Source organism: Pseudorca crassidens, chromosome 3 (genome assembly GCF_039906515.1).
Source record: "Pseudorca crassidens isolate mPseCra1 chromosome 3, mPseCra1.hap1, whole genome shotgun sequence".
Classification (NCBI taxonomy): Eukaryota; Metazoa; Chordata; class Mammalia; order Artiodactyla; family Delphinidae; genus Pseudorca; species Pseudorca crassidens.
In genome coordinates, this window is record NC_090298.1 from 158,871,978 (window position 1) to 158,899,942 (window position 27,965).

General features: G+C 47.3%; 2 protein-coding genes and 1 long non-coding RNA gene across 12 annotated transcripts in view; 1 reads left to right on the plus strand and 2 right to left on the minus strand.

Annotated features, from left to right (window-relative positions):
• Window positions 1–1,786: 1,786 nt before the first annotated feature.
• AKAP8 (A-kinase anchoring protein 8) lies at window positions 1,787–18,513 on the minus strand. Of its 8 annotated transcripts, none has more exons than XM_067733046.1 (14): window positions 18,369–18,513; window positions 15,791–15,829; window positions 14,327–14,359; window positions 13,535–13,811; window positions 12,602–13,085; window positions 11,966–12,095; window positions 11,677–11,723; window positions 10,259–10,292; window positions 8,239–8,326; window positions 6,349–6,490; window positions 5,887–5,980; window positions 5,317–5,447; window positions 4,050–4,145; window positions 1,787–2,562 (listed from the first exon to the last, which is right to left on the minus strand). In XM_067733046.1, exons 1-14 carry the CDS (start codon window positions 18,385–18,387, stop codon window positions 2,059–2,061), a joined length of 2,118 nt encoding a protein of 705 aa, XP_067589147.1. In that variant the 5' UTR covers window positions 18,388–18,513; the 3' UTR covers window positions 1,787–2,058. The 8 variants fall into 8 exon arrangements, with proteins under 8 accessions (XP_067589147.1, XP_067589149.1, XP_067589151.1 ...); XM_067733048.1 differs by having other exon boundaries at window positions 13,717–13,811; window positions 18,369–18,508; XM_067733050.1 differs by lacking the exon at window positions 18,369–18,513 and adding an exon at window positions 17,799–18,058 and having other exon boundaries at window positions 13,717–13,811.
• A 62-nt stretch (window positions 18,514–18,575) lies between these two features.
• LOC137222194 (uncharacterized) lies at window positions 18,576–21,326 on the plus strand. Its single transcript, XR_010942371.1, has 2 exons — window positions 18,576–18,774; window positions 20,947–21,326. It is a non-coding gene; the product is annotated as an uncharacterized lncRNA (long non-coding RNA).
• The window catches only part of AKAP8L (A-kinase anchoring protein 8 like), a 30,158-nt gene continuing 20,968 nt past the window's right edge, over window positions 18,776–27,965 (minus strand). For 2 of the 3 annotated variants that reach the window (XM_067733056.1, XM_067733055.1), the window contains 2 exons: window positions 19,319–19,414; window positions 18,776–19,166 (listed from right to left, as the gene is read on the minus strand). In XM_067733056.1, the coding sequence (XP_067589157.1) occupies window positions 18,849–19,166; window positions 19,319–19,414 (414 nt within the window). In that variant the 3' untranslated portion in view covers window positions 18,776–18,848. The remainder of the gene's footprint in view (window positions 19,167–19,318; window positions 19,415–27,965) is intronic. The other variant, XR_010942370.1, reaches the window with a different exon arrangement.

Genomic DNA, 27,965 nt, shown 5'->3' on the forward strand with positions numbered 1-27,965 from the left:
ACCCAAAGAAATCACATAGGCCCACCATGTTACCAAAAGTTGAAACTAGGTTGCCATTCCTAAGATTTTTTTGCTTGCCAGTAGCAGAGATTGCCCAATTCTCTAAACCTGTTTTTAAATAATAAAGGTGCTCTATGGAAAGTTCACGGCCATTGGTGTCTCATGGACCTGTGTATTGACCTCGGTAGCCCCACATCTTTAATGTGGGGCCCTAAAAGTTACTTAACGTCCCTCTCAGGTTTCTCCCCTACATATGGGAAATAACCGATATTAGTTTGCAATGAGGAAGCTTGCAACTTATTCCTGTCACCTCAGGAATATTAGGGCACCCCTTTGTGCAGCCTGAGTAATGACTCCCCATCTTGGGGAATGAGGAAGGGCCTGGTTTAACCTAAGTTTAGGAATAAAATGATCCATGTCATTTCACACGGGGTGGGGATGCGAGGGTGGTAGTGAAAGAACTTAATTGAAATTCAGATTCCATGGCAAGACTTGTATTAATTTTACAAGAAAAGCAAGGGAATTCCCTGGTGGTCCAGTGGTTAAGACTCTGCACTTCCACTCCTGAGGGCGCAGGTTCAATCCCTGGTTGGGGAACAGAGATCCCGCGTGGTGTGGCCAAAAAGAAAAAAAAAAAAAGCAGTTTCATAGTTTTGTTATCCTTTTTCAGGCTACTGATGGTCAGTGCCACCTTCTGGCCTCAAGAGAACAAGCTTCAAAGGGCACGCATAACCTGTGACTAAGCCACATCTGTGCAGTAAAAGGAACAATGTTTAGAAAAGATTCATAGGCACCGGTTTCTTCTTACTAAGCAGTTTATTTGTTTTTAGTTCTAACATTGACTTTTTCATAAATATTCATCTCACATCTCCAATAAGGCTCCTTGAGAGCAGTGCCCATATCTAATTTTTATCATGAATTAGCACCTGGTACACAACAGATGCTCATCAAGTATTCTGCTACCTCTTTCCTAACAATTTCCCACTGGCCAATGCTTCCCCAAATGTGACAGTTCAAAGGTTTATAGGAAAACAGACCCAGCGGTATCATTTCAAAAGGGAGGTATCTTTCAATTCTTTTGATTATATGAAAGTATCACTGTTGCTTACTACCCTTTAACACATGCTGGCTTTTCTTTCTTACAGATTCAGAAACTTCCAAAGCAACAGTATTTATCTAAAATAAAATATTTATTCATTTTCCACGGATAGTATCTATGTATGGCAATTTATACTGGTTTTCCATTCATGAGACATCAAATTTTCTTTTTAAATATATTTAAGTAGAAGTAACTCAACTTAAAGAAAAACAAAACCGAAAAAACCCTGAAGTAATGCAGAGGTGGAACACAAATGAGGTAAAACATTGTAAAGGTGATTCACCAAGGACTAAAGATTGGGAAACAATGCCCTGGGCAAAGTGTTCCCATTCTTGAGGGGTAAGTAGGTATGCTTCTAATGGTGCAGGTGTGTCAGATTCATCAGGCCTTTGAGAGTTCAGTGATGTGACAGGATCAACATCGCATGTTAACAAGATTCTGCTACATCTTGTGAAGGAGAACCACATACCATACAGTGTACCACAAAAGCAGAGATCAAAAACTGAAGCCAAAGCAAATTCATGAAACTTAAAAAAAAAAATCCTTTATAAAGCAAGATATATCCTAGTACTGAACTGCTCCCAGACCAAAAAATAATACAGGGCGGGGGGGGCGGGCAGGGGTGTTGGTGGTTGTGGTGGTGCATTCAGCCACTGGCTGTATTTAACAAGCAAAGTGTCACCAAAATCTACTTATCCAACTTTTATTATTCCAACTACAGTGTAAAGAGCGATGTCACAGCCACTTGTGGGAATGTACAGCTTCTGCAGCCTTCAAACCAAGGCAGAAAGCCACGCAACTCTTAAGACAAGCCTGTGAGGTACACTTTTCTGAAGGAAACGGCTGGGTCTCTTCACCAAAATAGTATTCCAGCATCATATACCCTAGTACTGCTTATAAACCAAAGAAGAAAGAACAATGCATTATATAACACATCCCCTGAAACAGGGAAAGGAGGATCATTCTGTGGGAATAGTATCTTTGGACTCTGCATCAGTTTGTTCCACTTCGGCTTCTGCAGCAGCTTGGACAGGAGCAGTGACTGTCAAGGTGCCTTCCGACTCTGCTGCCAGGGTTTCCACTTCACCTCCAGCCTCAGCAGCTTCACCTCCAGCCTCAGCAGCTTCACCTCCAGCCTCAGCAGCTTCACCTCCAGCCTCTGCTTCAGTGTTGCCCTTCTCAGGTGCCATTCCACAGGGTGCCTCCGCTTCCAGCTGCTCTCCAGGGTGGGGACCACTAGTGGTCTCAGCTGTGTCCATAGGGCCTTCCTCTTGCGCCAGCATTTCACTACTTTTCGGGGTAGGTGCTCCTTCCCCATCTACTGCCCTCACTGCTGCCGTAATCACCTCAGCTAAGACCTCGGCAGCTACCTCCTCCGGCGTCTCTTCCTTATCCTCACCTCCTAAATTGTCATCTCCTTCTATTTCTGGATCAACGGCTTCACTGGTGAAAGGATCTTCACCCTGGCCAAGAAGAAGAAACACAGGTTAGTGCAGTCTAAAGAACTGTCCAAATGAGAGACTGAGGCTCAGGTTGCTGGGAGTTTATCTTTTTATAATGGGCAGAGTCAAGAGAAACCTTTTAAATCACACCAGGTGAGTCAATCCTACAGCTGCTCAGAGCCCACAGACTCAGAAAAGACATCTCAGAAAAGCTTCACCAGTACTATTTTGCACTTATTATTCAAGCATGTAATGGTGAGGAAACGTTTAAAAGACCTAGGCTTTCTTAACCCAATTAAAGAAAAAAAAAAAAAGCCTCATTTTAACAGGAAGTTAAGGCTCTTTCTTAAGTTTCGATTAAGCACTCAGCCCAGGCATGAAGGTTATCCCCGTTTTACAGAGAAGGATATGAGACTTAAAGATCGTTAACTTGCCAGGTCACACAGCCATTAAACATCAGTCAGGATTCAATCCAAGTGTACCTCTCTCAGAAGCTGAATTTCTCATGAGCATATGCTAAAACTATGTCTAGTTTAGAAAAAGTAAACTAAACATTATCACTAGCAGATTAGAAAATGTGTTTTAAAATACGCTGTTTAGAGAGTTCCCCCGATGGCCTAGTGGTTAGGATTCTGGGCTTTCACTGCCATGGCCCAGGGTTCAATCCCTGGTTGGGGAACTGAGATCCCGCAAGCCGCAAGGTGGGACCCAAAACAAAAACAAAGACACTTATTTAGAAGCTTGAGTCTACAGCTGACTCCAGGAACTTTAAGTCTGTTTAAGCCACAAAGTGAACACCGATCAGTTACGGTTCTTAAACCGGTTATTTAGATTCTATCCCTTTATGGTTGAAATGAACTGTCAAACACTGAAGCAGTTAATAACTGAGAGGAGGGCAAACACATCCTAGTCAGGTTATGCTGAATCTTAACTCCCAGCCCTGAACGCTGAAGTCATGGGGCTGAGCACTTAGCAAAATATGTTTCCCAGGGAGGAACCAGAGACTCTTCCAAGCAGCCTCCTCGCTAGGGTGCCCTCTTTGGGATTTTTTTCTTACTCTGCTCCTGCTACTCCGTAGTATGGCACCACTGGCTCTTCCCTCCCCCTCGTTCCCCATCTCATTGTTGGTCGTCTCTGCCCGCAAAACCTTGTTTTTAGCTTCTACCTGGACCATTATCATTTACTTTGGTTTGCTGCTTTGTTTTGAAGCATCTCACCAGCGTTTTGCTTGGTATTTTATGGATAGTCAGGGTTTCTCATGGTGAGAGTCAGCACCATCACACAGATTAATCAAGTAGGACCAAACTCCAGAATTCCCAGGCAAGCAGTGAGTCTCAGGAAATGCGCAGTTGTGGAATCCCAAGCCCGATACATTCCAACATCTCTCAGTTCTTCAAAAGACTCAGAAATGCCAAACACTGCACTCTGGATATAATTCCAAACCCACAGAGTTAGTTCATCCTCCATCTCAAAAGCTCTTCCCATCTACTGGACTCCTGAGCACAAACCTTGAGGTATTTTTCCAGCATCTTCACAATATGTCTGTTGTTCAAAACACTCTTAGCCACATGGAGACTTGTTTTCTTGAACTGTTCAGCAGCCAACTACAAAGGGAATCAAACATGGGCTTTTAAAAATGGCGTGCATAGAGAAGCATGAGAACAAATCAGCCTGGTTACACTCAGCTGCTCTGAGATTAGTCCTATGCAGAGAGACAACTAACATCTTTCTTCACTATGGTAAGTCCCCAAATGCTAGGCTCCAATAATGAAAGAAAGAAGGCACTGGAGAGGCACCGGAACTGAGATTGTGAAATAGTGTTAGAAAAGTCTGATAATCTCGAAAGACAAAAGCACAGGCACACGACTGATGTATACTATGTGCACAAGCAAGGATGAAATAAGAACATTTACAGATCAGAAGCTATGTGGACTCAGTAGGGGAAAAGGGCAAGCTTTTTCTTCAGTTTTTTGAGTTTTATTGACTTTACAAGTAAATTCTAGAGCAAAAGTCTGAATGCTGCAACCATTTGACTGTTCTAGAGCTCGACACATTCATATGATAATCCCATATTTGTACAGGGGTTTTTGGCTGATCTTTAATGATACCAGGAGACGGGTGGGCAGGTAGCTCCAATTTGGTAGTCAGGGTAAACCAACGATAGACAGAGATGCTCAACCAGGGCTTGGCGAGCTACAGCCCGCAGACCAAACGTGGGCACACCCATTCCTTTACTTATGGCCTTTGGCTGCTTTTGCCCATCAGCAGCGGACTTGAGGCGTTAGGCAGGCTTTAGGCAGAGACCTGATGGCCTTCAAAGCTGAAAATATTTACAATTTGACCCTTTAAAAAAAAAAAATTGCCAACGCCTTGAGCTAAACATTTAGCCTCAGGCCCCATCAGCTAGTAAGGATCAAACCAGTCCTTAGTCCTGGGTCCCCTAGGCCATTCTGCTCTGAGTGGCCCTCAGCCTCAGCTTATAAGAAATCCAGTTTTTCAGCAACTGGGGAATTTACCCGTGTGGTTTACAAAGAACATTCTCAACCCAGGAGAACTGCAGCTACTGGATTTAGTCAATCTCAAGCAACACATTTTTCTCACGTTTTAATAGAAACTGGGGTGCATTTTATAACCACCTAATGAAATGATGGACTTGATGGTATATGGCAAAAGCCCCTAAAGATGTTAGCTTCCCCATAAGAGACAGAAAGTTCGGAACCCCTCCCACTAGCAGCCAGGACTGCCTGCCCCACCCAGCATCAGGGGGGCACTCACCCGGCGGTTGTGATTGTGGTCGACAGAGTGCAGGTGCCGCTGGAGGAGCTGGGGCTGCGCAGGGATCAGCATGTCACAAGCCAGGCAGTGAGCAGCCTCTATTTTCTTGAAGAAGTGCTCCTGGCCAATCCCTGTTGACAAAACCCAAGTCTTGTGGGATCTGGGACAGCATGCAAGTGATGCTTTCTTCCCACTTACTCCCCATCAAGGCCCACGTTTTCTCCCTGTAGCCCCTCTCTAAGTTAGGACAGTTAGGACAGAATCTAAGACGGGCATCACCTGCCCTCCAGAAGGAGTATGGAGACAGACAAATGGCCTCTACACCTGGCAACTTTATACTTAACTTTTCTCATTCTTCTGGTCCTTTCTCTTCAAAGGAGAAAAAAACATCAGAGTGCTTAATGTCACTCCAATAAGCTGCCAGTAGAGGTGTCATCTACATTAGGCCACACTTGAAGGCTTCTTTCCCCTGCTAAGCGCCCCTCCCACTTGTCTTCACGTCACATGCTCAACCACCCCGAGCTGGGCTCTGTGATTTGGAATAGCACACACCCCAGGATCACAACTCACCTTTGAAAGGATCTGGTTTTGGTTTTGTGGTTTCCTTCTCCATCAGTTCCTGACGCCGCTTCTCAATTTTCTTATTCCTGTTTACAATGTATTCCTAGAGAGGTTGTGAGATGGCACCAAAGGAAATGAGGAGAGGGTGACACATGTGGATATTTTCCAACTGCACCAGAGGGAGCCCCCCAAGGGTGACTGCCAAGCCCATGGGGGGCAGTGACAGCCTTATCTCAGCTGCTCCAAGGAAGGGAAGACAGCTATCAGAGCAGCTCCATGGGCAGAATTAGTGGGAACTACAATGACGGGAGCTCTCAGTTGTCCCTCTGACTTCGGGACTTGTACACTGCTATTCTGGAAAACGAAATCTTGACCAAGTTTAGGCCTCTTATTTCCCTTCCCTTCTCTGTGAGGGATCTGACACTTGCAGGATCTGGGAAATGCCGTGATGGGAGGCCAAGCGTGATTTACCTGGAGGAACTCCACCGTCTTGTCAGGCAATTTGGTACTTATAAACCGCAGTGTCTCTTTGTGAAATTTGCTTTGCAGATGCTTCTGGATTTCTTCATCTTCAAAGCTACGAAACTTGCACACGGAACAGGCAAACTGAATCCTGGAGAAGGAAGACAAAAAGAAAAGCGGTGATGCACAGATAACCACCTCATCTCTGCTTAGAACTGAAATGGAAATGGGAAAGCAATTTCTGAATTAAGTCTTCTGACTTGTCACAGGGTGTCAGAGTAGCAGTTACCCCAAGTTTCCCCACCTTAAGAATGAGAGTACAACCTTGCAAGTATTTCAGGAAAATGATTCACGTAGCACTTTACTACCTTACCACTCTTTTTGGTCCAAAGGCTCACAAGAGAACAGCCAAAGGTGGAGACTTTTCAGAACTGTGAGCTCCCTAAGTCTCCAGCCCACTGCTCTGGGGGCCTAGTACCTAACTTCATAGCTTCTCAGATGTCTCCTTCTGCAGCCACTCAGAAGATACAAGGCAACCCCAATTTAATACAACAGAGGAACTCCCGAAGACCTCACACAATTCAAAACTCACATATCCTAAGATCAATTCTCCAATGGGACTCAACGTAAAGACATCACAATCAAGTTCTATGAAGGAAAACTGAGGCTTCTTGTGCGCTTTCAAAATCTCACCAAATGCATGCATGCTGTACGGCAAGGGGAGAGCACGCTACAGACCCCCAAACCCCCACAGTGGGGTGCTGCTTCCCTCAGTTCTGCTCCATTTGGGGTGTAATAGCACAGGCCCTGGGGCACTCAGGAGTCCTCCCCTGCCAACTTAGAGATCTGCTGGCCCCCAACGCCTGCCTTCTGATCTCTGGACAAGTGCCACAAGACACTCTTGCCTTTGCAGATACCCCCGAAAGAGGAGTGAAGGGGGAAATCTCCCAGGCCCTATGTGCAGGACTCTCGGTAAGCTACCAAGGAAATACAGGGTTCCTACTTCCCTGCTGCAACTTTACCTCCCCCATGACAATTTCTCCAAGTTTCTTTGAGGATCTTCAGTCACTAGGTATGTTAAAGATTCCTTTAAAAAAGTCATCTCAGTTCCCATGTGGCATGAAAACAGATCTAATATACCTGTCATTTTATTCATCTGTTTAAAAACAAGGATTTCAATGAATTCTGTGTAACACTTGGAACTCCTACTTTTCAGTTCCTGGCTTTCCAGCCTCTACTGTTAGCTCTTTCGCTAAGCATTTCTTTGCACGGGGAAACCACTACCCCCATTTAAGCCTCAAGGGCAAGGGTTCCCTTCCAAGTCATCAAGAGAACCTGTGCATAGAGACATAACCACCTGTGGTCATGGGCCTCATCAACCACGCACTCACGTGGCCACCTGTGGTTTACGGGGAGAGGCGCATGGTGTGGTCACAGCACACAGCCCTTTGGGGTTTGCACTTTTGCATTTTTTTCTATTTAGAGACAAAACCTTGAAGGTAGCAACTATACATATATAATCGTCACATCAAACTCCACAGGTGGTTTGGATTTATGTGGACGAGGGACCCAAAGCACCTTCTTGGCAGCTATGCTGAATGAACTTCACCTGTCTGGGATGACAGACACAAGCCAGGGGGCAAGGGAACTCCTCACAGCCCTGCAGGAGGGCAATCAAGAGAGCCGCCAGCTGGGAATGTGAGGCCACACAGACCCACCAGCAAGAATAAGATTCAGTGTGTTTCCCAAGTTTTGTCTCCCATCGACCTGACTTGGATTTTCTGACATACACCTGGAGTCAGAAGATCAAACCAGGCCCCCCCCTGCATGTGGAGTGATGACAGATGAGCTCAGGGGAGTCTTGACAGTGCTCACCTCCCACCTCGCCTGCCTCCTCACCTGTCAGCTGCTCGGTCTCTCATCCTGTCTCTCCTCCTTTGCTTCTCCCTCCTCTTCTTCACTTCATCATCCTCATCGTCCTTCTCTCCTGCAACAGAAAAGTTCCTTCGAGACACTCTGAGGAGCCTGCAGATGAGCTGAGCACCAGGGCCTTGAATGGGGGCCACAGTTCGGCCACCACACCCCATGCCCTGCCACGGCCTCCACACATGGCGGGGGCAGGACACCCTGAGGTACCAAAGGGCTGTCAAAGGCTCCCAACAGGGATGGCCTTTGATGAGAACCCTCAGTAGTTCCCAAGGGAGTCACCTTACTCCCCCCATGGTCTGATAAGGCTGGCATGGGCCAGGGACATGGCCCGCCCATCCCACTCACACCATGGCCCACCTGCTCTCTGTGTCCTTCCCTATCTTGCTTTCTAATCCAGCACCCTACAATTGGGTCTTCTCCCAATGTTACTTAAGGAGAGAGAGAAGCAATTCTTCCCAGATAAAGAGGCAGCAGCTGGAAGGCCTCAGAAAATAAAGCAAGCCACTCTGCTGCCCTCCGTCCCACCTCTAGGTGGACCATGACAACTGTCCCATTGGCCTCCTCTGAACTAGGGCCTTAGCAGGTCTGACAATCCCTGGTGGCCCAAACTCTATCTTCCACTCACAAAAACCGTCAATCTAGGGCTTTCCCAAGAATATGTGGGAAGCAATCCCAGAAATAAAAATGGGAAGAGACCAACTGGTCCTCCATCCATCCCATGGGGCCAGTGTGGGAGCTCCTCTGAGAGCTGTGCAGCCCAGAGTCCCAGCATGAGGCGAGGCCAGGCCAGGTCACCGCGGCTCAGGGCCAGGGCCAGACACTGAAAAAAGGTTGGATAAGCATCTGAACTGTAACCCCTACCCCTGATGCCAGTCACGAGACTGTCCCACGAAGATGGCGACCGGCGTGCGCTGCTCAGAAGCCTCTCAAAAGGGCGTGTGGGATATTTGGCAAGAGGTCACTGCCTGAAACTATTACTGCTGTTTAATAGCAAAGTCATCCCGGGTAGGTAGCAGGACCTGCGCGCAATAAACACGTCACCTTTGCTTTAGCATTTACCCCGCTGCATGAGCTGCAAAATGCTCTCTGTGGTCCCATGCTATAAACGTTAACTGCCTCAATAAACAGGGCAGGAGGACCTCAGAGGGTTGGCTAAACCTGAACATATGAGAGAAGGAGCATCTAAGCCAGGGGCCTTCAGAATTTACAGGAGCAGAGTCACACAGGAGGCAGCCTGTGATTCTTAGGGGAAACCAGCTATGGACAGACCCATGGGAACAGGAAAAGAAACAAGTGGCTGCTTCTCCACATCCCCCTGAAGGGCTTAACACTGCTCTGTTCTTGCTGCTTATTTTGGTCTCTTAGGTTTCCCTCGCTCGAACTGGTGAGATCTGCTGGGCAGTGACTGCCTCTGGAGGATCTGGGCCTGAGTGTCCCGACTGTCCCCCCCCTTCCCGAGCTCCCCACCCAGGCAGGTGTCTGAACTCTGCCCCATGCCGTGCCAGTGTCCCCACCACAGAGGCTGAGAGCATGGCCCTGGCCTGGCAAGCAAGGGAACTGTGGACAGAATGAAGCCCAGGAGAGAACAGTACAGGGACCTGCACTGGCCAAGGGGGGAGCAGAGAAGACAAGCTGGAGGGCGCCTTTTCTTTTCTCTCTTGCATTTCTGAGACTCTCCCTTCCCTACCACCGCGAGCTATTGCAGACACCCAGAGATGAGTTTCCCCCTGCCTCTGCAGCCTGCACTGAGCGAGGCAAACAGACCTGTCTCCAGCAAGTGTTGCTCCAAACTCCAAGGCAAAGCCTCGGGGTGACTGGCATGGCTAAGGCCCACCTTACAGGCAGGGCCCCTCTTCTTCCCTGAGCCACAAGCCCCTCCACCCAGGCCCTGGGCTCGCTCAGAAACCCAGCCCGCCTGGGCATTAGGCAGTGAGTGCAAGGTAGCTGGGCAGACACAGGAAAGCTCAAAGGGATGCTGGGTGATGCCTACCTCTCTGCCTCCCGGATTCGAAGAATTCGTCCTCCTAAAAAGGCACAAAGTCAGACCGTGAGGTGGAATTTCTAGAACTCTCCACGACCAGCCCAGCACCCTGCCACCACCTGGTGGTCGCTGTGCCACCAGGAACACCCCCAAAATGTGTCAGGACAAGTTCCACGGCCATGGGATGGAGCCTGAGTGTCCTCTCACTAGTCCTGGTTGCCTTCTGAGATTCTGTGATGATGACTAACTTGCTTTTTTATTAAAGACACAGTCCAGCTTTTAGTTCTTCCTAAAGCTAGAGAACTACCTCTGGCAAGTGAACGGTTCTGCACATGGGAAGACCAAGAGCCCATCCATCAACTGTGTTAAGCAACCTCGATTTGTAGGAAGCTAGTTCCTGCACTCTTTAATGAAAATGGGCTTTATGAAGTTTCCCAGCTACTTGTTTACGTTATAACAAGCCAGGTATAGATAAAAACAACTCATCTAACTGAAAACTGAAACTGAGGCCATTCCTTAGACATTAAGCTAAAGATTAAATTAGCAATCAGCAGATATGCAGAGATTTTCAGACTCAAGATCTAAGCAACCTAGACATGGAGCAAGCAAGACCCTCAGAAAAGTTGAAAATTCACTGTATCCTGCCCCTTCCTCCCCTTCCCCAAACTCGTCTGACCATCAGAAGCACCTGGATGAAGCCTTCATACACCCAGATTTCCAGGCCCTACCCCAGACCTGGATCAGAATTTGCAGGAGGTGGCGAAGGCTTGCTCCCCAGGTGCTTGTGCATGGTCCTGGCTAAGAGCCAGCCTTCAACACCCATCTCCCATGACTGGTTTTGAGAGTTGAATGACAAGGATGCAGCTCAGCACCAGCACAGAGCTGGCAGCAAATGAGTCTTCGGCGCTTGTTTGAAAGCCTCAGCCTACACAGCCACTGCAGTTACCACGTGTATAGCTAGGCACATCACTGCGAGGACACAGGTATGGCTGGGGAGAGGGCTGGGAAGGTCTTCAAGAAAAGAAGGATTGTTGCAAGTGGAAAACTCTTAGAAACCTAGCTGCAAATCTGATTATTAAATCTACTCATGAGGGCTTCCCTGGTGGCGCAGTGGTTGAGAGTCCGCCTGCCGATGCAGGGGACACGGGTTCGTGCCCCGGTCCGGGAAGATCCCACATGCCGCGGAGTGGCTGGGCCTGTGAGCCATGGCCGCTGAGCCTGCGCGTCCGGAGCCTGTGCTCCGCAACGGGAGAGGCCACACAGCGAGAGGCCCGCGCCGCAAAAAAAAAAAAAAAAAAAAACTACTCATGAGGTAGAGTTGAATCTAACACAGCAACTGTTTCTGCCTCTTTGTAAGGAAGACACTAAAGTAAGGAAAAAATCCCACACTAGAGACACTGGAGGTTGATGAGTAAAGGCGAACTTACACCCCTGAATTCTTCATCTCCTGACCGGAAGTCACCAGCTCCATCATCTACCAAACACAAAGGAATAGGTAAAGTCAGCACCTCGGCAGCTGGCCCACTCCCCGTTTTCACCTCCCAAACTCACTGTCCAGAGTGACTGCGCTTGTCCTGACTACAGTGGGGATTTTGAGAGTGCAGGTGACACACACAGCCCTTGAGTTCCTGTGTGTCCCCTGTCCAGACAAGCAGGCAGAACACCAAGCATGCAACTGACTCATACACAGCTGGGCCTACTGGCCCCAGGGCATACCGTTTTCAGAAAAATCTCCTTCACTGTCAGCCCGGGCTTGTTTGGTGTCTGGCTCATCGTAAATCTGCAACTGCTTCCGTTTCCTGCCCAAGCTATCTGGGCCGCAGCGATCAAACTCTCTCCGCCTAGGCTACAGACAAAAGCATATTCCAATGCATTGCTTACTCAGACGGTTAACATACCCCAGAGAAATGAAGAACAAAGAGGTTGTAAGATCAGAGAACAAGGACAGAAAAGGTCTTTTCAGAAAGCAAAGAAATACAACATGGTTGGACGCCCCCACCCCAACCAAAACACAAAAATTTTATGCTGAGTGAAAGAACCCAGACACAAAAGGCCAAGTATTATATGACTGCATTCATATGAAACGTCCAGAAAAAACAAATCTACAGAGACAGAAAAGTACATTAGTGGCTGCCAGGGGCTGGGGGAGAGAACGGGGAATGACTGCTAATAACAGAGGTTTCTTTCTGGGATGACGGAAACGCTCTAAAATTATGTGGTGGTGAAGGATGCACAATTCTGTACGTTTTTACTAAAAGTTGAAGTGCATTTTAAAATATGAGTGAATCTTACAGACAAAGCTATTTAAAAGGAAAAGCAAATAAGGCAGATGAGAACTTGGCAAGGGCATACCCGATCTCTCATCCGGGTCTGTGACCGGCCACATCCGTAGGGCATAGAGCTGTCATAACCACCTGCCCCCTGCATGCCCATCACGCCAAAGTCAGGGGCCATGGACTGGGAGAAGAGGGAAGGTGGAGGCCTGCTGGCGGAGGGGCCTCCCAGGCCCCGCCCACCCACATAGTTCATTTCCGTCCATGGAGCAGAAAGAGGCTCAGAAGAGGCTGCAGGTGGCATGAAGGGGTCGCTGCGCATAAAGGTGCCGGGGTTGCTGCGGTCCTGGAAGCGGCCCTGGCCTCGGCCCCGCATGAAGTCATCGAGGGAGCCCCGCTCACGGGCTGGGTCCCGGCAGTCACTGTACTGACCACCAAAGCCACCATTGCGGTCGGGCCCCAGGTCAAAGTCATAGTCGTAGCTGTAGCTGGGGCGGTAAGGATTGTGCTCGGGCAGGCAAGGCCTGGAATCATAGGACTCGAACGACTGGAAGCGGAAGGAGCTGCAAAGAAAGCACAACCCATCACCACACTGTCCGGGCACCTCAACGCCTCCTGCAAAGCTGACTTCCCTATATTCAGAACAGCAAAGCCAAACCACCACGCATCCCTCCTAAATGCTCAGGAAATAAAACAGACCAAAATCCCTTTCAAACACTGTTGAAAAGGGGCCTGAAGCCCTGGCCACAGGAATGGGGAGAGTCTGCTAGGCGCCTGAAACAGAAATAAGGAGTCTGGCATAGTTTAGCTAACAGTCATGCCCTAAGCCCCACCACTCAAGAAACCAGCAAGTCCTATTACATGCCTCGGCCCCAACAATGGCTCAATTTATCTATCCTACACTCAGGAGGGAGCTGGAGAAGAGCCCTCCCTGGAAGAGCAGGTGCCCACTCCCGTCTACACAAAGCTGGGCATGCGGGATCCCCCGGGAAGGGCTCAGGTCTATAATCACCTCTCCCGGTCCTGCATGCCCTCCCCACTGCCGCTGCTCCCGCCCCTGCCTCCTTCCTTGGACATCATGTCCAAACGCTGGTTGATCTTGGCAATGAGGGAGTCGGAATTGTCGGTGCACGGCTCTGGGCCATAAGAAGCCATATGCATGGCAGGGCCCCCAGGTGCCAGGCCATCACTGGCCTTGGTGGCCTCCCATGAGGCTGGGCCGTAGCTGTAGGTTGCTCCTGTGGTGACGCTGGTGTTCTGGGCACCATAATAATTGTAGTTTTCATAACCTGACAGAGGGAAGAAAAACTAAATCAGATCTCAGCAGCCACAAGGCCAGCCCATGGTGGACAAGTCTGGGGAGGAGCACCCACTGCCCACGGAGAAGGAAAAGGGTCATGGGTCCAGGTGCTTCTGGCATTACCCCAACACTGCCAAGAGGCAGCAGGAGGAGGGCAGGGGCACGGCCTCAACTCTGAGCAATGGGTTTTCTATACCAGATCCTAAGACTTGCTTCTCATTCAAAGCGAGAGCCCAGGAGCCAGCAGTTGGGACTACTGACGGACCCACCAAAGAGCTGCTGCTCCCAGAATACAACCACAACTCTCCCCACCCCCCATATCCAGCAAGTTCCCCTGGAGGCCTGCCCCCCAGCCCTCCTCAACACCTCAGGTCCAGTCTGTTGAGCCTTCACAACAGCTGTGAGCACGTCTAGGAGTGAAGTTGGGGATCCCTGCACCCCAGCCTATCTAGGTAGCTGATCGGAGGCCCACTCACCCACCCATGGACCCCCAGAAGGGCCTACCTTGCCAACTGGCCACACCAGTTCCATATGCACCTTAGAAGAAACAAAAACATACGAGTTTTGTTTGCAAAACAAAGGCATCTGAGACACATCCCCTCCCCCCACCACAGCCGGGCGCTGAAGAACAGTTATCGCCTCATCCACTATGCACAGGCCAGGGTTGAGGGTGGCTATGTCAGTGCTCCAGGAGGCACCCTTGGCTGCCCGTTATGGCCAGGAAAGGCTGCAATCCACTAGCTGTAAAACTCGTTTCCTACAGAGCACTCAGCGGAGCACAGTCAGGGCTTCTCTCCTAAGCAAGCCTGATCTCCTCCATTAGGGCAACAGAAAGGACACAGCAGCCTTTTTCCAGGAAGCTTGTCCAGCGTGGGCCACCAGCCAAGAGGCCGCCCAGGCCAGGTCCCTAGGTAGAGAGCCCTTCTAAAGTGCCAGTTCTCACCAGGAGCCAGAACTAAGGCACTGCCAACAGCACGGAGAGTGCACTGGTGGAAAATCATGTCCCTAACTCAACTGAGCAACCTGTGTTATTCAGGTCGTCATGTGCCTGAATAACACAGACCTCCTCCTGGGAAACTCAGTGATGGGCAGAAAAGTCACCCTGCTCCTAGTGGTGCTAGAGCCAAGCTCCAGGCTCAGAAAACAAAGTAAACCCTCATCCCATCCCCTGGAACAGATGCTGGCAAAAAGAAGAAAACCTCGCCCACCAAAAAGCACATTCTGGTACTTCAGACACACTTAGCACCATGATATAGACTCACAAGCAGGGTCAGCAAACGGGCCAAATCTAGTCCATAGCCCAGTTTTTGTAGGGCCTGCAAGCTAAGAATGGGTTTTATGTTTTTAAATGGTCAGAAAAGAAAAAAAAACATAATCAAAAGAATACTTCATAACATACGAATTTTGACAAAAGACACATCATTTACACATTTGTCAAAACTCATAGAACTGTTTAACAGAGTTAACGTTAATATAAACTCTAGGCTATAGTTAATAACAATACATCAACATTGGTTTATAAATTGTAACATATAAGGGAACTGTACTGGGGTGAAGGTAGGGGGAGTGTATGGAATTCTATGCACTATCTGCTCAATCCTATAAACTAAAGCTACTAAAAAATAAAGTCTATTAATTATAAAAACCTTTCGTTATACCCTCGGTTATTTACTTAGAATTAAACAACAAAAGTTGTTAAAAGAAAGACTATTCCGCAACACATGAAAATCATACGATATGCAAATTCCAGTGTCTTTAAGTAAATATTATCGGCACACTGGCCTACCTACTTGTTTATAAACTGTCTATGGTGGCTTTTGCTCTACAGAGACCATGTAGCCTGCAAAGCGCCCCCAAATTTACTATCTGGCCCTTTACAAAAAAGGTTTCTTGGTCCCAGCTATGTCATGCTGGTGCTGGGGGGGGGGGAGCCCATGCCTCCCTGAAAAGCAGGTCCATCCCACTTACCCTGGGTGTTGGTAGGTCCAGCACTCCATGCCCCATAGCCTGTGAACAGATCTGTGAGTTAGGGTCATATGTGTCATACCAGAGAACAAGTGCTTCTGAGATGCTCTGAGGAACATAAAAGAATCTCCTTGAAGGAGTTCAGTGCCAGCCTTACAAGAAGGCAGCACAACCACAACAATGTTTCCTTAAATGTCATCCCACAGCTGGGTTTTGCATTATCACACTCCACCTGCCTGAGGTCAAAGCAGAAAAAAGAGGAGGTGGATGGGCTTCCGGGACAGTTCTGTCCATTGCCTGAGGAGGGACCTTGACCTAAGCCTCAACCCGCAGCTGAGGAAGACACAGAACCAGCCACCAGCTAGCTCATCATTAGGACACAGTCCCCCGCCCCCACCCCAAGCAGCCATAAGTATCCCACAACTGAGAACAAACTTCGAAAATCTGGAGACAACAGCTGTGCCTCTCTAGGCCTCACTTCTGTGTGACTCTGAACCGTCCAATGCTCTGCTGGGCCTTGAAGTCCCAGGGCTTCAGCCTGGCCCTAAGGCATCAGACTGCACTCCTCTCTGTGGTGGCTCCCTCTGCCCCTCCAGACATTCCCATGATAGCATCTGTCTAGCCCTGCTTCATCTGTGTCCCTGGAGCCTGGCACAGAGCTGGGCACGGGCAACCATTCATACCTGTCAAACGACTTCACCTTTACAAAGCCTCCTCTCTCTCAAATACATCCTTTCTCTCCTACCAGGACAACCCAAACCACTGAGTGCCTACTGTATGCAACACACGACGGGCACTCAGCACACATTAGTTGTGAGATTCAGAGAATGACATTCAGAGATGTTGTGGGAGCTAAGGCTCAGAGGTTAGGGGACTTGATCCAAAGTCACCCTGCTGAAGGTTACGACCTCCCCATGTCACACAGCTCTCCACATCTGTGCAGCAGAAAAGCAGTGATTCTAACAGCAACTGACCAACTGTGGGGCACTGGTCTAACTAAGGAGCATGTGGTATTCACATAACCTCACAATGACCCTTGAGATAGGTACTACTTACTCTGTCGTACACAGAGACTCCAGAGGATTAGTCACTTGCCCAAGAACATGGAGCTGAGAACAAGGACCTGGACCCAGATCGAGGTGCCTCCTATGGCCAAACAGTAACTCTTAAGCCTCAACAAATCTTAGGAAATAACTCTAGATGGAAAAGCTACAGAAGGATTCAGGGAGGCCTCTGCATCTAAACCGAGTCTGAAAAGGTTTTAAGTAAGCAGGAAGATGGGCGTGTGTGTGTGTGTGTGTGACCTCTCCAAGCTAAGGGCATGTATAAAGCAGAATTACTACTAGCTGAAAACTCTGGTAGGGAGGCAGGTAAAGAAGAGTGAGATCCAGTCACACTGCAGAAAAGACAGGAGTACCAGGTAGAGCCACAAGCACACCATGCACCTCAGGACCTCTCTGCTTCTCTGCAATTCCTGCTGCTGGCCTCCTGCTAATGCTGCCACCTTTCAAAACATGCGCCTTCGCTGCGGCAGCCATGATCAGATCGCTTACTTCTCGAACCTCATACACCTGAATAGGGATCTGCGCCGGGTCAAGCCCAACCCTGCATATTCCAACTGTTCCCTGCGGGCAAACGCGGCTTACAGCATAGAGCAAAGGCCTCCCAGGAGGCTCAGATTCCAAAGACTGAGAGCAGATCGCCCAAGAAGGTCCGTCCTGCCGCAGGCCCTAAAACCCAAGTGAGTAAGGGCACGTTCCCTCTCACACAGCCCCTCTGGCGTTTCCAGGCCACCACAAAGGACTGCCTTAAGGAAAGCCCCCAATCTGTCACGACCCCAAAGCTCATCGGGTTTCCAAGCTTTGACCAAGATACCCCGCATCTGACCCTTAAATGTGTCGTCCCCGATCTGCACGAGCTAAGTCCGCGGTAGGCGCCCAGTGAGGCTAACCACTGCAGAGGCCGCACTAGGCCCCGCTGCTCTGCACCGCGGGCCTGGCGGGGTCCAAACCTGCGCCGCCCATACGGCTTCCGGGACCGGCGCCCCAGATCACGTGTGCCGCGCGGAGACCCCAGCCAAGCCCCGCAGGTCCCCGGACAGGCCCGACGGCCCGGAAAGAGGCAGCGGTTCCACCTCGGCTCCCGGCCGAAGACCCCGCGCCCCACAAACTCGCGCCATAGCTCCGCCCCCCGGCGCCGCCATTTTGTGGCGTCTTCCAAAAGGGACAGCAAGCCTGCTAGCGGCGAGGATCCGCAGGGCCCGGCCAACCCCGCCAGGGTTAAGGAACTGAAACTGCCCCAACCGCCTGAGGCGCCCCCCGAAGCCCGCCGCAGCGTCGGCACGCCGAAATCTGCCAACTTCCTCAGGCCCTGTCGGCCAATCCGCACGCAGCGCCCCGGGAGCGACGGGGCCGAGATCCAATAAGCTGCGCGCGCGCGCCCCTGCCGCCTCGCCGCAGGGCCGGACTGCGGTAACCGCGCTCGGGTGTAGTCCCCGGCCCGCAGCCCTCTGCGTGGTGGTGGCCCTGCCGCCCAGGCACCACCTGCCGGTCCCACCCCGCACTGAGTTACCCACACTAACCTCCGTAGCCCTGCTCCATGTCTTCAGCTCGGCCCGCCAGCAGCTCCTTTTTCTAAGCCACCACAGGACGCATGCGCCCAACGCACTTCCCGCCGTCCTCTACTGGTAGACCAGACGCATGTGTCACCCCTTCCACGGGCTACCATTGGCTGGAGTTCACAGCGGGACCGCCCTTACCACCCCAGCTGGCCTTCCGGTTGTTGTGGATCGGTGTTCACAGCACCCTGGGAGTTTTGGTCCGGACCGCGGTGCCTTGCTGCTCGCAGGCGTATCCCTTCTCCTCCCCGCCAGTGCGCAAGCGCAACCCACCCCTCCCGGGCCCCACCCGCAGGCACACACAGCCCAGCGGCTAGGTGCCGACACCCGCCCACGGGGACCGCGCCGCACATAGACAAAAGAGGAAGAGGTAAGATGGGAAGAACTTTATTAGACTCGGCTTGCAGCCTCGGCCACGCGGGCCCCGCCCGCCCCGGGCCCGGGTCATGGAGCGCCCCCCCCGCCTTCCTCGTCGTCGTCATCAGCCTCCACGTCCAGGCCCGGGATGCCTCGGATCTGGCGCTCCAGCGCACCGCCCAGTAGGGGCACGGCCGCCTCTTCGTCTTCCTCGGGGGGCGGCGGTGGGGGCGGGGACGCGGCCCCAGGGGCCGGCTCCGGGGGCACTGGGGGCTGCGCCGGCGCGCCCTCTGCACCCTCCGCGACCCCTGCCGCTTCGACCAGCGCCCCCTCATCCAGGGCACCGCCCTCGGCCTCCTCCTGTTCCTTCTCCTCCTCCGGGCTGTCGGTGAAAGGGTTCTCGCCCTGCGGAGAGGGGCGCCATACTGAAGAAAGGGAGGACCCGCGGGGCTGGGGCCGGGACCAGGACCAGGGGCTGGGGACGGGGCCGGGACCAGGACCAGGGGCTGGGGACGGGGCCGGGGCCAGGGCCAGCATGCCAGGGGCGTGCAGCTCACCTTCAGATAGCGCTCCAGCTTCTTGCTGATTAGCTTGTTGTTGAGGATGCTGCGAGCCACCATGAGCGAGGACTTCTTAGACTGCTCCATCATGAGCTACGGGCAAGGCAGGCAGGGCTGCAGAGGCTGCCCCAGGTATCCAAAACTCCCCACCCCACCCCGCCGGATCGGGCAGAGACCACTCACACCCGCACACCTCTCCACCTCCACCTCGGGGCCCAGCACCGCCAATGACTACTACCAGATTGCGTAGTTCTGTAAGCACACCCTTGGGTACAAGTGTGGGTCCACTCTACAAGCATGGAGCCACGACCCGATTTGATCTTTGCTCAAATGCTCCATCTTTCCATACCATACTTACTGTATGTAACTGATTACAGACATATGTCTTTACAGCTGTACTGCAGAAATCTGATTTGCTTACTTAAAAATTATAAGCAGCAAACAAATAAAAAAACCTACTAAAAACCAAATGTGCAACACCTAACAAGGGGGCAAATGCCCTAAAATGCATGGAACTCTTTAGGATAAACAGGGAGGATATAAAAGCAGGAATACGAATGTCAAACAGTGTATTTTAATGATATACATCCTTTTAATCCATAGGATTCCCAGGAGGAAGAATTATACCCCCAAATGTAAAGGTTGAAAAGAGACACTTATACTCTGTTGGTGAGAGGCTCAACTGTTTATTTTCTGGAAATCAGTTTGATGGAATATATCAGAAGTAAAAATTTCTCAGTAATTCCTTCCCAGAGTCTAGCCTAAGTTTAAAATTGGAAACATGCATGCACATTGATTGCAGTAGTGAAAAATTGGAAAGCACCTTAATGTTCTTCAGTGGAGAAGTGGTTAAGTAAATCAAACATTCAAAAGAACACCATGCGGTCCTTAAAGTAGGGCTCAGGGACAGTGTGCACAGCATTCCAGAGCCTTTCCCTCTGGGAGGATTTATACCAAAATGCTACATGATTTTCTCGGTGGTGAGAATGAAGGCAACTCTTACTTCCATCATTAATGCAAGTAATGGTAATGCAAGTATAAAGCCATGAACAGGAAAAACAGGTAAAGCTATTTTTGGAGGGGTGGGGAAGCTGATCTCCAGGACCTCTACTCTACCCTAGCCACTCTATTATCACATTTCAGAAAATCATCTCACTTTCTGTTTCTACTCCCTTTCCCCACCTTCATCTTCTTTTCCTTACATATTTTTCTCTACTACTTGGGGAAGATATTAATAGCCCTCATGCATGCTGAAAATGAAACAAGTTAAAGATACACAAAAGAAAACTGCCTACATATTGGTTTGTCCTTGTGGGGAATAAAAGGGATAACTGGTTCCAGTCGCAGGTGTAGTTGTGGGTACTTTAAGGTTTGGCACACTTACAAGGCTGTAGTAGAAATAGATATCCCATGGATATTAAACGTTAAACTATGTGTTATCTGCAGAACACCCAGTCTCAATGTGCACACCGCTGACTACAGCTACAGAAGCGTTCCTTTAGCTGTGACCCAATTTACTCTGGATGAGAGCAAAAACGGTTCACATTCCATTATTTATAAAGTTACCTGCTGTTTGCTTTCATTATTTTTGCTACACTCATTATACTTGCATTTAAATGTTTTAGGCAACTTAAGAACGAATGTACAAGATGCAGTAAAAATGAATTGCTTGGGCTTCCCTGGTGGCGCAGTGGTTAAGAATACACCTGCCAATGCAGGGGACACGGGTTTGAGCCCTGGTCCAGGAAGATCCCACATGCCGCGGAGCAACTAAGCCCATGCGCCCCAACTACTGAGCCTGTGCTCTAGAGCCCCTGAGCCACAACTACCAAAGCCCATGAGCCTAGAGCCTGTGCTCTACAACAAAAGAAGCCACTGCAATGAGAAGCCCACACATGGCAACGAAGAGCAGCCCCTGCTCGCCACAACTAGAGAAAGCCCGCGTGCAGCAACGAAGACCCAACACAGCCAAAAATAAATAAATAAAAATTTAAAAAAAAATGAATTGCTTGATATCCACTACTTCATGTATATCAAGCACAGCAGTAAAACCAAAAAAACACCATATATTTAATTTTTTCTTAAGTTTTTTTTTTGCTTTTGTGATTTTTTTTGATGCTTGACTAACGTGCTGTAAAAATAGTTAACATGGAACTTGAGATGATGGCTTTTTTAATGTCTTATGAGATTTTCATGAACAATTCAAGCATAATTGTTAAGAACACGTGTATTAAAGTTCATGTTAAGTGTAAAAAAAGTTTTATGAACGGAAAAAAAAAAAGATGCACAATTAGGATACTATTCTCACTCGCCAATACATTATCCTCCTCCCTTTAGGTGCACAGATGGACACACCAGAATGTCTCCCAACTGAAGCACACTTACAATGTTTTCAGATTTTTGCTACAACAACCACATACCACATACCAGCAGACCTTATAAGAAATACCAAAGGAGGTTCTTCAAGCAGAAAGGAAGTGATCCCAGACAATAATGCAAATCCACATGAAAGAACAGTAAAGGTAATTATGTAATTACAAAAAACACTACAAATGCAATATGTTTTCCTGTCTTCTCAACTGGTTTAAAAAGGGGTTGTATAAAACCATACATATATTTAAATATTAAAAATATATATAGTTGTAAATACATATAAATAATTGTATTGTTTGGCCTGTAACACAGAAATGTAATATATTTGCCAATAATGGCACAAAGAAGGTTGGGGGAGTAAAATTGTATTGGGCTAATAAGGAAATGACTGTAGATGGTAACTTCAATCCACAGGAAGAATTCAAATGAAGAGAACCAGTAATGAGCAATAAGAAGGCCAATATAACAAAAACTAGAAATATGTAACTGCTCTCCTTTCTTCTGTCAGCTTCCTTAAAAGACAAATTATATAAAGTAATAATTACATTGTATTACATTATTGGGTTTGTACCACATACAGAGGTACTACTTTACATAACAAAAACCTCCTATGTAGAGAGGTACATAGGGGTAACTTAATCTCACTGAAATTAAGTTATTGTATCTACAGGAAAACTTAAAAAGTTAATATGTACAAGGTAAGGCCTAGAGAAACCACTAGGAAAATAATTCCCCAAAATGCAGTGCAAAAAAACCATTAAATGTTATACTAAAGAAATACTTAATACAAAGAAAGCAGTAAAGCGTGAATAGAAGAATGATGTAAATCTAATAATATCAACAATAATGGTAAATGTGAATGAATTAAACAATCCAGTCAAAAGACAGAGACTGTCAAACTGGATAGAAAAACAAGATCAAATTATATGCTATTCATAGGAGATACACTTTAGATCCAATAGATTCAATAAATAGAAATGAAAAGGATGGGAAAAGATATACAATCATCAACCATAAGAAAAATGAACTGGCTATACTAATAGCAGACAAAATAGAGTGTTAAAACAAAAAATGTTACTAAGACAGAAAGGGACATTTTATAAGGATAAAGGGTCACTCCATCAGGAGGATATAACAATTCTAAGTATAGATGCACCTAACAACAGAGCACCAAAATACATAAGACAAAACCCGACAGAAATAAAGGGAGAAACAGACAATTCAACAATAGCTGATATCCCACTGTCAATAATGCATAGAACAACTTGGCAGAAGACCAACAAGGAAATAAAAGGCTTGAACAACACTATAAAACCAAACAAGCATAACAGGTATCTATAGAACACTCCATACAGCAAGAGCAGAAAATCCATTCTTTTCAAATGCACAAGGCACAGCATAGGCCATACACTAGGCCATAGAACAAACTTCAGTAAATTAAAAGGACTGAAATAATAGAATGTATATTCTCTGACCACACTGAATAAAATTAGAAATCAGTAACAGAAAGGAATTTGGGAAATTCAGAAATATGTGAAAATTAAATGACACACTGCTGAATAACTAGTGGGTCTAAGAAAAAGAAATCAGAGGGAAATTAGAAAATAACCTGAGATGAGTGAAAATGAGGACGTGACATGCCAAAAGTTATGGGATACAGTGAAAGCAGTACTCAGAGAAAAAATTATAGCTATAAATGCCTACATTAAAATAGAAAAAAACCGGGCTTCCCTGGTGGCGCAGTGGTTGAAAGTCCGCCTGCCGATGCAGGGGACACGGGTTCGTGCCCCGGTCCAGGAAGATTCCACATGCCACGGAGCGGCTGGGCCCGTGAGCCATGGCCGCTGAGCCTGTGCATCCGGAGCCTGTGCTCCGCAACGGGAGAGGCCACAGCAGTGAGAGGCCCGCGAACCGCAAAAAAAAAGAAAAAGAAAAAGAAAAAAACCTAAGCAAGCAGAATATTGGAGTAGAAATTAATGAAGCAGAGGACAGAAAAACAGAAGAGGAAAAAAAAATCAATGAAGCCATAAGTTTATTCTTTTTAAAGATCAACAAAATTAACAAACCTTAACAAGACTGACCAAGAAAAAAACAAGACTCAAATTACCAGTCAAAAATGAAAGAAGGGGGGGCTTCCCTGGTGGCGCAGTGGTTGGGGATCCGTCTGCCGATGCAGGGGACGTGGGTTCGTGCCCCGGTCCGGGAGGATCCCACATGCCGCGGAGTGGCTGGGCCCGTGAGCCGTGGCCGCTGGGCCTGCGCGTCCGGAGCCTGTGCTCCGTGGCGGGAGAGGCCACAGCGGTGAGAGGCCAGCGAACCGCAAAAAAAAAAAAAAAAAAAAGAAAAAGAAAGAAGGGGACTACTGACATTACAGAAATAAAAAGGATTATAATGGAACACTAGGAATAAATGTATGCTAATAAATTGGATAATAGATGAAACAGACATATTTCTAGAAAGACACAAACTACTGAAACTGACTCAAGAAGAAATAGAGGGAGTTCCCTGGTGTTCCAGTGGTTAGGACCACTTGGCACCTTCACTGCTGGAGCCCAGGTTCAATCCCTGGCCCGGGAAGTAAGGTCCTGAAAGATGCATGGTGCAGCCAAAGAAAGAAGAAACAGAAAATCTAAATAGACCAATAACAAGTAAAGAAATAGAATTAGCAATGAAAAAAAAGCAGCTACCCACAAAGAAAAGCCCAGGTCCAGATGGCTTCAGGGGCAAATTCTACCAATTTAATACCAATTCTTCACATACTTCCAAACAAAAGGAGGGAAAACTTCCCAACTCATTTTTTGAGGCCAGTATTACTTTGATACCAAAACCAAAGACATCACAAAAAAACACAGATGAATTATCTCTTATGAATACAGATGCAAAAATTCTCAACAAAACATCAGCAAAGCCAATCCAACAACATATAAAAAAATTATACACCATGACCAAGTAGGATTTTTCCCAGGAACACCAAGCGTGGCTTAACAACCCAAGTTAATGTAATATACCATACGAATAGAATAAAAAACAAAAGCCACATGAGCATCTCAATAAATGCAGAAAAAGCATTTGACAAAATCCAATATCCTTCCAGAATAAAAACACTCAATAAGATACGAATAGAAGGGAATTCAGCAACCAGAAAAAGGGCACCTATGAAAAATCCACAGCTAACATCGTACTTAATGGTCAAAGACCGATGCTTCCTCCCCTACCAAGATCAGGAACAAGAAGATACTTCTCTTCAAAATTGTGTTGGATGTTCTAGCCAGGGCAATTAAAGAAGAAAAAAAAAAATTAAACGGCATCCAGATTGGAAAGGAAGTAGTTAAACTATCTCTATTTGCAGATAACTGATCTTATATACAGAAAATGCTAAGGAATCCACTAAACTATCAGAATTAATAAACAACTTCAGTGAAGTTATGGGATAAAATATCAACATACAAATATCAATTGTATTTTGATACACATACAAAGAACAACCCAGAAATGGAATTAAAGAACACAATTCCATTTATAATAGTATCAAAAGAATAAAATACTTAGGAATAAATTAAGAGCCCCAAAAGTGCAAAACTTATACACTGGAAACTATAAAACACTCTTGAAAGAAATTAAAGAAGATCTAAATAAATGCAAAGGCACCCCATATTTACAGACTGGAAGACTTAATACTACTGAGATGGCAACACGCTTCAAATTGATACAGAAATTGAATATAGTCCTATCAGAATAACAGCTGGCTTCTTTGTAGAAACTGACATGCTGGTCCTAAAATTCTTGGAAGCTCAAAGGCACAATCTTGAAAAAAAAGGAACAAAAGTTAGAGGAGTCACACTTTCCGATTCTTAATCTTACTATGAAGCTAAAGTGTGGTAATGGCATAAGAATATAGAGAACAAAAGAATAAAGAGTCCAGAAATAAATCCATGTAGCTATGGTCAACTGCTTTTTGACAAGGGTGAAAATGAGAAAAAACAGTCACAGGGAAAAAGTAGTTTCTTCTACAAATGGTGCTGGGACAACTGGAAAATCACATGGAATAGAATGAAGTTGAACCTTACCTTATACCATATACAAAAATTAACTAAAATGCATCAAAGATCCAAAATTATAGGAGCCGAAACTGTAAAATTCTTATTGTAAGAAAACATAGGGGGGCTTCCCTGGTGGCGCAGTGGTTGGGGGTCCGCCTGCCGATGCAGGGGACGTGGGTTCGTGCCCCGGTCCGGGAAGATCCCACATGCCGCGGAGCGGCTGGGCCCGTGAGCCATGGCTACTGAGCCTGTGCGTCCAGAGCCTGTGCTCCGCAACAGGAGAGGCCACAGCAGTGAGAGGCCCCCCGCGTATCGCAAAAAAAGAAAAAAAAAAAAAGAGAAAGAAAACATAGGGGAGCTTCCCTGGTGGCGCAGGTTAAGAATCCGCCTGCCAATGCAGGGGACACAGGTTTGAGCCCTGGTCTGGGAAGATCCCACATGTCGCAGAGCAACTAAGCCCGTGCGCCACAACTACTAAGCCTGGGCTCTAGAGCCCGTGAGCCACAACTACAAGCCTGTGCACCACAACTACTGAAGCCTGTGTGCCTAGAGCCCGTGCTCTGCAACAAGAGAAGCCACCGCAATGAGAAGCCTGTGCACCGCAACCAAGAGTAGACCCCGCTCGCTGCAACTGAAGAAAGCCTGCGAGCAGCAATGAAGACCCGACGCAGCCAAAAATAAATAAATAAATATTTTAAAAAAAGGAAAGATAGGGGTAAATCTTTGTGACCTTTTATTTGACAATGGATTCTTAGATATGATACCCCAAGCACAGGAACAAAAGAAAAAAAATAGATAAACTGGATTTCATCAAAATTAAACTTTTGGGGCTTCCCTGGTGGCGCAGTGGTTGAGAGTCCGCCTGCCGATGCAGGGGACACGGGTTCATGCCCCGGTCCGGGAGGATCCCACATGCCGCAGAGCGGCTGGGCCCGTGAGCCATGGCCGCTGAGCCTGCGCGTCCGGAGCCTGTGCTCCGCAACGGGAGAGGCCACAACAGTGAGAGGCCCGCATAATGCAAAAAAAAAAAAAATTAAACTTTGTGCTGCAAAGACACATTAAAAAGGTGAAAAAAAACAACCCACAGAATGGGAGAAAATATTCGCAAATCATATGCCTGATAAGGTACTTGTATCTAGAATACATAAAGAACCCTCAACTCAAAAAGACCACACAATTAAAAAATAAAGTATCTGAACAGACATTTCTTCACCTCTAAGAATGTAGACAGATGGCCAACAAGCCACTGAAAAGATGCTCAACATCATTAGTCAGTTATCAGGGAAATGCGAATGAAAAATACAACAGATACCACTGCACACCCACTAGAATGGCTGGAATCAAAAAGTCAGATAATAACTAGTGTTGGTGAGATATAATAAATCAGAGCTCTCATATATTGCTGATGGGGATATAAAATGGTACAGCCACTTTGGAAAACAATCTGGCAGTTCCTCAGGAAGTTAAAATGTTACTATTTGACCCAGATATTCCGCTCCTGTCTAAAAGAAATGATAATACATGTCCACACAAAAACTTGCATCATAACAGAATTATCCATAATAGCCAAGAGGTAGAAACAATCCAAATTCTAAAGAATGAATAAACCAAATGAGGTATGTGTCCATACAAGAGAATATTTTTAGGCCATACAAAGGAATGAAGTTCTGACACATTCTACAATATGGAAGAACATTGAACATACGCTAAATTGAAGAAGCCGATCACAGAAGACCACATACTATGTGATTGCATTTTTATGAAATGTTCATAATAAGCAAATACATGGAGACAGACAGTAGATCAGTGGTCGCCTAAGGCTGGCGGAGCATGGGGGTTGGAGTGATAGCTAAAGGGTATGGGTTTCTTTTTGAGGTGATGAAAAGGTTCTCTAATTGACTGTGCTGATAGCTGCGTAACTGTGAATATTATTAAAAACTACTGACTTGTACACCTTACATGGATGAACCATATGGTATGTGAATTGTATATCAATAAAGCTGTCACCAAAATAATAATAATAATTAGAAGCTTTTTATTCACTTCTAAGTCTGGAATTTTAAAAAATATAGTGTTTATATTGAAACTATCTCTATAAACTACTTCTGGTGTCTTCAAAGTAACTTTTATCACCCTTCCAATCCCCTCTACAGTTGCTGGTTGTTACAGCTGTTCTTTTTTTTTCAACTTGCTTTAGAATCACTTTTGAGTTTATTTTTTGCTAGCTATCA

Coding starts and splice junctions, on each gene's coding strand:
- AKAP8 (XM_067733046.1), bottom strand. Junction 13,812..14,326: donor TGGTGTGGCCAGTTGGCAAG/GTAGGCCCTTCT, acceptor TCCCTCTGTCAG/GTTATGAAAACTACAATTAT. Junction 8,327..10,258: donor CGAATCCGGGAGGCAGAGAG/GTAGGCATCACC, acceptor TTTCTGTTGCAG/GAGAGAAGGACGATGAGGAT.